This window comes from Rhinatrema bivittatum, chromosome 3 (assembly GCF_901001135.1).
Source record: "Rhinatrema bivittatum chromosome 3, aRhiBiv1.1, whole genome shotgun sequence".
NCBI lineage: Eukaryota > Metazoa > Chordata > Amphibia > Gymnophiona > Rhinatrematidae > Rhinatrema > Rhinatrema bivittatum.
Window position 1 is genome coordinate 571994362 of NC_042617.1, and position 13190 is coordinate 572007551.

The 13190-nt window shown below is 42.7% G+C and overlaps 1 protein-coding gene across 1 annotated transcript in view; it reads right to left on the minus strand.

Annotated features, from left to right (window-relative positions):
- The window catches only part of SYNE1 (spectrin repeat containing nuclear envelope protein 1), a 966955-nt gene that overhangs the window by 258173 nt on the left and 695592 nt on the right, over positions 1 to 13190 (minus strand). The window contains 1 exon segment of the mRNA XM_029596918.1: positions 11662 to 11802. Coding sequence (XP_029452778.1) covers positions 11662 to 11802 — 141 coding nt within the window.

The window sequence follows — 13190 nt, forward strand, 5'->3', positions numbered from 1 at the left end:
ATGCCCTTGAAGAAGGTTTTTTTGTTTTGAAACTCAGCTCTGCTTTGGAGTCTTTTGATGTTTGGCGGTGAATCAACATGCATTTATATTGTGGTGGAGTAGATCTATGCATTTGTTAAGATAAGTGGTTAATTTTACCCACAGTGAAGTTGATGCACTGCAGTAAAAAAAACTTTTATTGAAACCCATGACATATGATTATGCTGAAAATCAGGTGTTATCTTTAACATGAATTGAATCATAAGGCATTCATTGAGAAAAAGATTGGTTGGATTCCATTAATAAATAAAGAAGTCACCCAAAAAGCTACAGCTAGAATGCACAGGAAAATAGAATTAATTTTTTAGGAAAAATACATAAGGACTAGAGAGTAGAACTGAGGTACCTTTGCGTTCTGTTCAGTGGCAAAGAGATCTATGGACAGTGTGCCCCACTGATCGAAAATATCGTCTGTCACCTGTTGGTGCAATGACCATTCGTGAGGGAGAAATATTCGACTTAATTTGTTGGCACGCGTATTGGCTGTTCCTGGCAGATAAGTTGTCTGTAGATGGATTGAATGATGAGTCGCCCAATCCCAGATGAGCAGTGCTTCCCGGCAAAGTATCCATGAACCTGACCCTCCTTGTTTGTTGATATAAAACATGGCCACTTGGTTGTCTGTGTATATCATGACTCTTTTCCCCTGCAAATTTGCCTGAAAGGTTTTGAGGGCATATCGAATCGCTCTGAGTTTGAAAAGGTTGATTTGATAAGATTGTTCTTGAGTGGTCCATAGGCCCTGTGTTTGGAGGTGGTCGAGGTGCGCTCCCCATCCTTTGTGGGAAGCGTCTGTTGTGAGAACTATGTTGTGAGGCGGCATTGTGAACAGTGCTCCTTTGCGAAGCACTTGTTACTGTAACCAGCAAGTCAGATCTGCGATCATGCCTTGGAGTCAAGTTGATTCTGTGCGACAAAGGTTGGGAGTGTTGTAAACATTGGCGCTTTATTCCCCATTGGAATCGGCGAATGTGAAAACGGGTGTTCTCCTTCTGGATATGGTTAACACAACACCATCACCACGGCCTTTACAGGACCTGGAAGAAGGCATTCGTCATCTTCTGAGGACAGTATATGAAGGATTTGAAATGTCTTCAAGGGCCTCAGCGTCCGCTATAGCAGCTAGACATCTAGCTTGGCTCCGATCTAGCGCTATAAGAGAGGACGTTCATGACAAACTTGCGAATATCCTGTGCAGAGGAGATAACCTTTTTGGGAATTGTCTCCAAGAAACAGTAGCTCAGTTAAAAGAGCAAAATGTAGCTGTTCAAGCCCTAACATCTTCTCACTCCTATAGAACATTCCCTCGACGCTATTTTGCATCTGCTCGGAGAGAGCTTCCTATCACAGACGGCCATTCAGGAATTACCCGTCTTATAGACCACCTCCTTATTCTCCACCACCACGGCAATCCTCCCAAAAACAGCAATGGCGCGAGAGACCACACACTCAGCGTCCAGGAGTCAACCAGGAGCTACTACTGCAAAAAATACAACTTCTTTTTAACTCCAGCCAGGCCACCACCCCCCACGGCTGTGGGAGGCCGGATCATGCAATTCTCTCAAGCCTGGTCAAACATAACAAACGATCACTGGGTTCTAGAAATCGTCTACACGTAACCCATTTGTAAGGAGGCTAAGAAACCTGAAAAACTGATGATAACTGGGCGATTGCTTCCTGAGCTCCTTCTGGAATCTTTTTGCGTTGGGTATGATGCGGAACTGCTGCCAGCAGAATGTCAGTATCTGGTGGTGCAGGTTTGTGGTGGTTTGTGGTGTTTGTGTAGTTCTTGGGTAGATTAAACTCTCCTGCGTTTCGCCAAGGGTTCTTGTAATTGAGGCAAGGTACCCTTCTGTCTAGAAATGGAAGACAGGTTTGAGAAGATCTGATGAAGAGGATGATGAAGGAGAATACGAAGAAACCCCTATCCAGTCATCTTCTGAGTCCAAAGGGGATTCAGGATTGCGAGAGTCTTGAATATGGGAAGATCCTCCTGAGTGTAAGGGTTGAGTAAGTTCCTCTGGCACTGAAGGCTTGGTCTGCGTCTGGAAAGGGGTTTTGGTGGCAACTTTCTGGAAAGGTGCCAGTGAAGCATGGACTTGTACTTATTTATTTATTTATGTAAGCATTTTTCTATACCAGCATTCAAGATTAGTATCCCATCATGCTGGTTTACATTAAACAAGGGGGTGTACTTATGTCTTATGCATTGTAGAGTTTACCGGACTATTCTATTCGGACAATTCAGCATCCATTTACTAAACTAAGTAACGTCACCGACATGATTCAGTACTGCGAATTAAAAGAGCACATCACATGTGGCATTTACACGAGAGATTTTGCAAATTGAAAAATTATAACAAATAGTATATTAGTATTGACCAATGATTAAACAGAAGGCGGAGTGTGAAAGTGAAACTATGCTATACGAAGAAGCCTATTATGAAGGTCAATGAAGCTTAGTATGTATATTCACTTTACAGGTTCTTGGTGAATGAAGAATTAACTTGGACACTATTGGTATTCTTTGCGATTATAGAATATACGGGTACATAAGGGACTTGGAGGGTAAGTGGTGATGTGGTATCAGTTGTGAATCTAGGCTAAATATGTGGCACATGTATAATGTACATAAACATATACACGACACATATAAACACACAAATGCAATGTTTACACCAATGATAACATGAATCCTAACTTCTGTAAGGATGCAGTACCCAAGTCTCTATACCATTTGAAAATCACACTATATTTATAGAAATACATAGTTGTGTGTAACAAGTAACTTACGTAAATTAAAGAGCATCAAAATAAATTTAGTGATCTTGATGCAAAGCTAAGTTAGCATTAAAAATTGAAAATAAGCCCACATTCTTACAAGTAGGCAGAATACAATAACTTAGGATGTCCTTTAATAAGGGCAAAGCTAAGAATTTATGGAAGTATTCTCTTTTTGCCACAGAAAATAAAAAGCAAAACAATCAGTGCACAAAATAGTAAGGAAAATGCCAGCTTGGCACAGGCTGCTGGAATTCTTCAGAGTTACGGTAATTCATTCAGATCCATTTGTTTTGCGACATGATGGAGAAAATATGACAGATGGGGAGAAAGCACAGACTGCAGGCAGCTGAAAAATGTACAGTTATTAGTGGAAATTAAAGACGCTGTCTTGAAGCAGCTCTCAGCAACACATTAGCATCCCTGCAATAAGAAACAAATTGGAAACATAAAGTGGAAGGATATTAATTAGACCAGGGATTTCCAACCTTTTTAGGTGAACTGCATCTCCATGATAACCACAATGAATATGCATAAGATTAAGCTGCATCCATTGGAAACTCAGGATCTACAAATTTATCTCATGCATATTCACTGATTATGTTTCCTAATCACTGCCTGATATACAGCCTTAACATTTTCTGCTCCTTGCTGTCCTCTCCAGTCTCCTTCCTGTTCTTAACTAAATATTTCTGAAGAATATTGGAATACGAATACTGGGGAGGTGGCAGCTTGTCTGCGTACTTATCTCAGCTGCCTCAGTGTGGTCTCTTGAAGTGGTCCTCACGCCCCCATGGTTTGTGCTCTTTCCACCATAGGACCATAAGGGTACCTCAGATCAATACTATTTTTTCTTCTTTTCGTTTCCCATGGCTCCACTATGAATACTCATCCTGATGCTAACCTTCCCCAATTTGATTCTCCACAGCTAACAGTTACAAACATCAAGTTCACTTTCCCCATGCTCCACAGCATTCTCTCTTCTGCCATGCCCACTGCTCTTCAAAGGTTTCTTCCACTCACACAGCAGTCACCACTCTCCCTGAGAGCATCACATCCTCATCACGGTCATCATGCCTTTGCTCCTCTTCTCTTCTCTCAGCTGCGGAGATCAATCTTAACACTGGCCCTCAAAGCCAACTCTCACCGTCCCATCGGCACACATCAACCCGATACCCTTAACCCCTCCTTAATCCCTCTTCTCTCTCTGCTTCTCATGTTCCCAATGGAGTTCCCACTCTGTTTCCAACAAGTCTACATACATTCATGACTCCATCTCTCCTAAAACACAAGAAATGCCATGCTGGACAGAACAAAGTCCACCGAACCCAGCGTCCTGTCTCCAACAGTGGCCAGTAAGGTCACAAAAAGTCAGACGATCCCAAATAGTAGACATTCCTTGTTACTTGTTTCCAAGGATAGCAATGGCTTTCTCTAATCTAACTGGCTAATAATGCTTTATGGGCTTTTCCTCCAGGAACTTGTCCAAACCTTTGTTAAAACCTACAATTCTAGTTGCCTTGATCATATTCTCTGGCAACAGATTCCTGTCAGTGCTCTATTGTGCACTGACAGAAAAATGACTTTCTACGATTCGTTTTAAATCTGCTGGGCTGTTGTTTCATGGAGTGCCTTCTGAAAGAGAATTTGAAAGAATAAATAACCATCCTCAGTTCACGAGTTCCACCCCACACATGATTTCATAAACCTCCATCGCCTCCCCTCTCAGCCATCTCTTTTCCAAGTTGAACAGCCCTAATCTATCATTTTTTCACCCTCTTCTCCTCCTTTTCCAGTTTCTTGGGGCAACCAGAACTGCACACGATACTCAAAGTGCAGTTGCAACATGGATCAATGCAGAGGTAATAGGATAACTTGGGATTTTATCCTCCATTCCTTTTCAGATCATCCCTAACATTCGATTTGCTTTTTTTTTTTTAATGCTACTGCACATTGAGCTGAGAATTTCAACGTTTCGTCCACAAGGATTCCAAGGTCCATTTTCTGGCCGGTGAAGCCCAGCACTGTGTACCTGCAGTTGGAGTTTATGTTTCCCTATGTGCATCACTCTGCTCCTTATTCTATTACATTTCATCTGCCATTCAGCTGCCCAGTCTCTAAGTCTTGCAAGGTCTTTCTGCGGTTCCTCATAAGCCACTGCTGTTTTAACAATTTGAATAATTTCATGTCAATTTGCACCTTTGATCACCTCACTCATTACTCCCTTTCCCAGGTCCCTGTGGTACTGCACTAAAGACCTCACTCCAAATGAAAAACTGAACATCTGTTACCAGTCCACCTACTCCATGACTTTTTAATATTCTGAGGACTTTCTCATGGGAGGCTTGGTCAAATGTCCTCTGAAAATGCCAATACACCATATTGACCATCTCACCGTTATATACATGTTTATTTGTATCGTCAAAAAATTGAATAGATTAGTAAGGCAATATGTCACTGTGATAAAACCATACTGACTCTTACCTACTGTCTTATATGGTCAGAAATATTTTTAAGAATAGCTTCTACCATTTTGCCTGGCACCAACATCAGGCTCACCAGTCTGTGGTTTCTTGGACTACACCAGAGGCCTTTTTAAAAACTTGGGGTTGCACTGGACACCGTCCAGTCTTCAGGTATTGTGGCTGTTTAAAATTACAGGCTCTAGATTATTAGTGACAGGTTTGCAATGCCATGTTTGAGTTCTTTCGGGACTCTGAGGTGGACACCGTTCAATCTTGGTCATTTGTTATTCTTTAGTTTGTCAGTTTCATCTATTATGTCCTATACTATCACAGATATTTGTTTTAGTTGCTCAGAATCATCACCTTAAAAGAATGTTTCTGGTGCGGGAATATTTCCAAATCCCCCAGTAAAAACACAGGCCAATAATTCCGTTTTTCTGCAATTTCCTTAAGCAATTTTTTTTATCCCTCAGTCATCTAATGACCTAACTGACTCCCTCATACTTAAAATAGTTTTTATTATTAGTTTTTGCCTCTATGGCAAGCTTCTTCTCAGATTTTGGCCTGTCTTACCTGTACTTATTAGGGATGTGAATCGGTACCGAACTCGTTTCCGGTATCAGGTTCGGGTAAAAACCGCGGGAAATCTTCGTTCCCACAGTGTTTACCCGTTTAAGTCGGCTGTGTCGTGCCGGAAAAAAACCCCACTCTGACTGTTTAAATTTAATTCTTTCTAATCCCCCTCCTCCCGACCCCCCCCCCCCCCAAACCTTTTTAAAATACTTGGTGGTCCAGCGGGGGTCCCGGGAGCGATCTCCCGCTCTCGGGCCGTCGGCTGCCAGTAAACAAAATGGCGCCGATGGCCCTTTGCCCTTAGCATGTGACAGGGTATCCGTGCCATTGGTCAGCTCCTGTCACATGGTAGGAGTAATGGACGGCCAGTGCCATCTTTAAAAATGGTGTGGGCCATCCAGTGCCTGAAGATTATATTTAAAGTATGACCCCTACCTCCCTCACTGGTTCTAGGACCAGCTGCTCTAGCATGTTCCAATGATGCACTGACCCAATCAATAGTGCGGTAGTTGAAATATCCCATTATTATTATGTTCCCAAATGTATTTACCTTTCTAATTTCTGCTGGCATTTTACTAGTCTGTTTCTTCATCTTGATAGGTGGGTAGTGCTATATTCTTACTCATCACACATGGAATTTCTATCTATAAGGATTCTGTGCGCATTTTATTTCCTGCAGGACTTTCATCCAGCTTGAATTTTTGGCATCCTTTACATGCCTATCCATTTCTTCCACCTTCTTGTCTTGACTTTCCGCTGAGGACTCTGCTTCGCTTGCTGCCCTCTGTCATGGAGGTTGTCTTTTTCCTATTCGCCTTGTGCAATAAGTCGCCATGGTGGTATTGGGCTGCCACGCTCCCTTTCCAGCAGGATTCAAACTTTTTTCCTACCTCAATCTCCCTCCATCCTCTATTCAGCCCACTGTCTTCTATCAAACCCCTGATAAGCCCCCTTTGTCTTTTCCCACTGACTTGAACCATTCCTTCATTTACTGGATTTATATTTCGTACTTCCTAATATTAAAGTAGAATACAGTGAATTTCCTTCTTCCTTGAGCTATCTTTCCTTTCCCTTACTCTTGGTGACTAACTTTCACACTGAAGATCCCTTTGACTTTTACGCCTCAAAGCTTCTTGCCTTAACTTCCTCATTTGAATTATAACTATGCTCTACCACCCCTGTGCACCAGCATGGCCACTGCCCTTACCAAATGCTTTCTTCCAACTGTCGCTTTCAGACTTCTCTACTTCTGTTCTTCCTCTCTCTTACCTGATAACTTTCACACTTAACTACCCTTCCCCACAGTGGCATCACTATCAACCCTTTTAGGAATCTCCAGTCTATTAACATTGCATCCTCTCTAATACTATCTCACCTCTCCTCTCTTCCACAACCTTATCAGAGTTTGTTGATAAGACAATGTCTTCTTAAAATACCATACTTTCTCTGCTTTGGATATCCCTTCCCCATATTGTAAGACTCACCTCCTGAGTTTGTTTTCTGTGTTCCTGCATCCACACTACAGTGGTTAAAATTCAATGCCCAGGTTGACATCATACATTTCAAATTCATGCTAACCTCCTTCCAGTCTGCTACTGTACTCGCAAAGCAAGTCTACTATGTCCAACTGACAAATACCCTTGCCTCCAATGTCTTCCATCTCTTCATTACACTGTCATTCCTCCTCAAACTGCTTCCACCTTCCACGCACACTACCACCTCCACTACATGCTCTGCCCAGACTTGGCTAAGTCCTCCAACAACAAGATTTCCAAGATGAATCTTGCATTCTCTACCAGGTCACTTCCTTTGGCCCCTTTTCTGAAATCACAGGAGAAAATGTCCCATCTTTTTCCCACCTCTAAATTCTGCACTCTTTCCTCTCACCCCATTCCCATGCAGCTCTTCAGTTGTCGCTCCTCTATCGGTTACATCCTCAAGCTATCACTTTCTACCACAACCATTCCTGCTGGGATCATGCCACTCCTCAAAAAGCCTTTACTGGATACCACCTGCCATGTTGACTATTGTCCCATTTCCCCCTCCCTTTTGCATTGAAACTGCTTGAACATGTCATTCACCTCTGCTGTTTTGATCTTCTTGCATCTCGTCATTCTCAATCAAGTCCATTTCACCTTCTACATTTCATGGAGACAGTCCTTGCCAAAGTCTCCAGTAACCTGGGAATCAGGAAATACCTACAGTACCTGATTGTAATCTGCTTTGAAGCACCAAAAAGCAGACTATAAATCAAATGAATAAATAAATAAATAAAATAAACCCCTTCTGTTTTGTGTCTTGCTATATTTTATTTATTTTTATGGCTTGGTATGAGCAGATGTTAATGTTTGATTTTTATACTGGATTTTGCATATGTTGTACCTTACCTAGTAGATTTCATTCTAATTTGGCAAGTAATTAAATCAAAGAAATCATTAAATGAATTAAATTAATTTATAAGGAAGGCATAGGGACTTTGTTTAATCATCATCCTCTTTTATCTATCTGTTACTTTTAGCACCATTGATCATCTTGCTACTCTGTTCTCACTTGGATTTTGGAACTTGGTTGTCTTCTCACCTCTCCCATCACAATTTATTTGTATTGCTGAGTGGATCCTCCTCCACTGCATCCCACAAGCACTTGGTGTGGCTATGTCTCTGTCCTGGGCTCTTCTTTTCTCGCTATACTCATTTCCTTGGTGATATGATCTCTTCCTACAGCTTCCAATTATAATCTTTATGCTGATGACTCCCAGATCTCTCCCTCTTTGCTCAAGAAATTTGGCCAAGAATCCAGTTCCAAATCTCAGCCTTCTCGTTCGATATCACTCCCTGATATCCCAACGCTACCTTAAACAGCACGGTCAAGATAGAAATGCACATCTTGTTTCCAAACCCAGTTTTCCTTTTCACCATTTTTCTATCTCTGGATAACAATTATCCTCCCAGTCACAGTGAGCTGGTGGATGTAGTGTATTTGGATTTTCAGAAGGTTTTTGACAAAGTGGCCATGAGAAACACATGAGAAAATTAAAAAGTCATAGGATAGGAGGTAATGTCCTGTTGTGGATTGCAAACTGGTTATAAGATAGGAAACAGAGAGTAGAACTAAATGGTCAGTTTTCTCAGTGGAGAAGGGTGAATAGTGGAGTGCCTCAGGAATCTGTACTGGGACCTGTGCTATTCAATCTACCTTATAAATGGCCTGTGACCGACGGCCCGCAAATGCGCAGTAGAGCACAGCTCTACTGCGCATGTGCGGGCAAGGACGTCGGTCAGAAAAAAAAATGGCGGTGGGGCCGCAGGAGTGGGAGGAGAAGCAGCGGCGCCGCGCGCGCGCGGTGCCGCTACTTCTCCTCCCCAGATCTGCCGGCAGATCTCGGGGGGGTTGTCACTCCCGCGCCCCCCCCCCGAGATCTGCCGGCAGGAGCGGGAGGAGTTAATGGAGCCGGGTGAGGGTTGCGGGAAGTCGCGCTTACGGCGCCGGGAGGAAATGGAGGTGGGTGTGGGCTGCGAGGAGTTGCGAGTACGGCGTCGGAAGGAAATGGAGGCAGGTGAAGGGAGGGACTGAGTGGGTGGGAGGGAGGGAGGGACTGAGTGGGAGGGAGGGAGGGAGAGGGGGACTGAGTGAGTGGGAGGGAGAGGGGGGACTGAGTGAGTGGGAGGGAGAGAGAGGGGGGACTGAGTGGGAGGGAGTGAGGGAGAGGAGGGAGTGAGGGAGAGGGGGGAGAGAGGGAGGGAGGGACTGAGTGAGAGGAGAGGGAGGGTGGAGAGGAGTGGGTGGGGGAGGGGGGTGGTGAAGAGTGAGGGGAGAGAGAATGAGGGGGAGGTGAGAGACAGAGGGATGTAGCCCATTTTAACGGGCTTAACGGCTTGTATATTTATAAATGATCTGGAAAGAGGAACAAAGAATGTCAAATTTGTAGATGATACATTTTTCCAAGTTGATACATCACAAGCGGATTATGAAAAATTCAAGAGGATCTTGTGAGACTGGAAGACTGGGCATCCAAGTGGCAGATGAAATTTAATGTGGATAAGTGCAAAGTGATGCACATAGTGAAGAGTAACTCACATGCTGTTAGATTTCATATTAGGAGTTACCATCCAGGAAAAGTATCTGGGTGGCATAGTGGACAATACTTTGAAATCCTTGGCTCAGTGTGTAGCAGCAGTGCTGACCAAAAAGCAAGTAGAATGTTAGGAATTATTAGGAAAGAAATGGAGAATAAAATGCACCATGCTGAGTCCATACCTGGAGTATTGTGTGCTGCTCTGGTTGTCATGGCTCAAAAAAGGTATAGTTGCACTGGAAAAGGTACAGAGAAGGATGACCAAAATGATAAAGGGGATGGAATGGCTCCCCTATGAGGAAAGGCTAAAGAGGTTAGGGCTATTCAGCTTGGAGAAAAGACGGCTGTAGGGGAATATGATAGAGGTATATACAATCTTGAGTGGAATATAATGGCTACATGTAAATTGGTTATTTATTGTTTTAACAAATATAAAGAATAAGAGACACTCCATGAAGTTAGTAAGTAGCACATTTAAAACAAATCAGAGACAATTATTTTTCACTCAATGCACAACTAAGCTCTGGAATTCATTGCTGGAGGATGTGGCTGAGGCAGTTAGCATAGCTGGGTTTATAAGAAGTTTTGACAAGTTCCTGGAGGAGAAATCCATAATGTGTTATTAATCAAGTAGACTTAAGGAATAGCCACTACTTATCACTGCACGATAGCAGCATGGGATTTATCTAAACTGGACTGTCCACTATTAGATACAGAACACTAGGCTTGATGGACCCTCGGTCTGACCCTCTATGGCAATTCTTATGTTTTGTCTCCTGAGCCATGGAAACATCTTTGATTCCTCTACTTACTGCTAAAACATGTCATTTATTTCTCTATAACATCATCAAAATCAATTTCTTACTTTCTGAACGCACCTTTAAAGATCTTACCTACTCTCGTTTCACCTCCCCTTTAGATTACTGCAACCTTCCTTCTCCTGACAAGTCTTCCAGTGAACCATCTGTCTCTACTGAAATCTAGTTAAAATTCTGTTGCATGACTTCTTTTCCTCCAGTGTTGCTAAAACCATGCAATCCCTCTTCTCAAGTCACTGTATCCACTCCAGCGTACACAGATTCTTTCCGGCTCACAAATGCGTTTCCTCTGCAGCTCCTCGTCGCCTTTCTCCTCATCTCTCCCCACACCCTTGCTCATGACATCCACTCATCAAGAGCGCTGTGCCCTCTTCTCTCTGCCTTCTTCTCCCTTGCTAACTTCTGACTCCGCTGCACTGTGTGCCAGGAACAGCCTTCCTGAGTTGGTGCATCATGCTCCTTTCTCTGGACCTACTCAAACCCTGCCTATAAACCCTCCTCTCTGAGGCTGCTTTTAAATCTTAAACCCTGGCTCTCTATTATTATAACCTTGTTGATTTTTTAACAATTTTTCTACAATTAATACATGTCCTGAAGCCTCTTATTTGTCCTGTACGTCTTGACTAAACTGTAATCCCCAACAGATGTTTATGTGTAACTGAGAGTGCTGGGCATGTCTTGTAGCGCTATAGTAACGATAATAAGTAGAATAATACATTTGCAAACATAGCTCAAAAAAAGGTAAAACAAGGGAGAAGATACAGATTCTACAACATAAATACATTCATTTTTTTCTTGGAGCTAAAAGGTAAAGAATCCCCAGTAGCTAATGACAGTGTTGATCCTTAAGTATAGAGAGCTCAGCACTGCATCTTTTCAGACTAGGCAGCTGATGGCTTGTTGGAGGTACCTGATTAACAGAAGCATCTGTGTTAGCCACAGGTGAAGGAGAGCGACAGGCAGGTGGAGAGGAAATCTCACTGTTGGTCCCTTCCTCCCCAGATTCTTCAGTGACAGGGGACAGAAGTGTGTGACAGCGACCTGCAGTCATCTGTCACAAGAAATGCCGACAACCCCAAAGGACAGGAAGAAGATCAGTCAGCCACATCAATGGGGGGTACGATTGGGTGTTACACAGAAATTACATTTAAGGCTGGAATTACTGGGGCACAGACTTGGGGATGCCTGGACTCCTTTTGGTGGCTGGAAGCGTTCAGCCTGGGCGTGAGATCGATTATTTTTGCTGTCACCTGGACGCAGAAGCTACACGATTACTGTGCACAATTGCTTTCCGAGAGTGAAGAGTCAGGCCAGGACAAGGCTTTCCCCGGCATCTTTTTTTTTGTTTTTCAGTTAATGTTTGCAGCGTCCACAAAGAATGTGTAAAATTTAAATCAGAAATGCAAACCAGAAATGTCAAAATATTTTGTTTATTCCTGCTGTCTCCTAGAAATTCCAGCCAAGGAAATTTAATCAAGAAATGATATCACAGATTAGAGCTAGATCATACATTATCTGCTATTTAAAAAAAAAAAAAATTAAAAAAGAAAAAAGCAACAATGGCTGCTTAAGATACAGCTAAAAATTTTGTTAAATATCTTTTGTCAGTCTCTCTCCCCTGAACGTTTTTGTATTTTCTTTCCAAAATGTTTGCTTTCCTATTTTATAATGTTATGAATGTATTTCTGCTAGTGAAAAGGTACCTTATTGACAACTCTGGAAACCAAAGTCCTCCATTTGTCATTGGGAAAGGTACAAGGCAAACAGTGGCAGTGCAGGTTTCCCCTACTACGATGGTCACCAGTGGTGCCGGTTACTGTCAAACTGTGATGTGGTTTTAATGAAGCCAACTGCTTGTCTACTGCTGACCTGGGACTGCCTGCTCATTTCATATTTTAAAATCTCCAATGAGCTGAACTGAATTTTAGTCAGTGTTCCACAGGTAAAGGACTCTGTTGCCTTGCATCGTCCAGACTCCCTTTCTTTTCCTGGTGCAATTCACAGGAGTCTTCCTAGTGCAGCAGTAATATCCCTAGACTGCTCTTCTCATTCTTTTTTTGTTTGGACCGTAGAAACTCACATTGTGTAATGCACAACCTGAAGAGAACACTGACAGTTTTATTTAACATCTGGATCCATTTATTATGAAAATGGGCCGAAGACCATGGTGGCTTATTGCCAGGTAAATGAAAAAGTTTCAGAAAAGTCAAAATCATGAGTGGTGGTGCTCCAGATGAAGAAGCCCCCAATGGCAATTGCAGAAGACTTCACAAGACATAGAATGACCAAGCACCCCAAATACAGATTCACGGATAACGTTCACAATACGAAAACAAAATCGAATCATGAATGTGTAATAATTTCTTATTTATGGATCACATGCTGCAAATGAGTTGGGTTTTCAGGATATCCCCAATGAATATGCATGGGATAGATTTG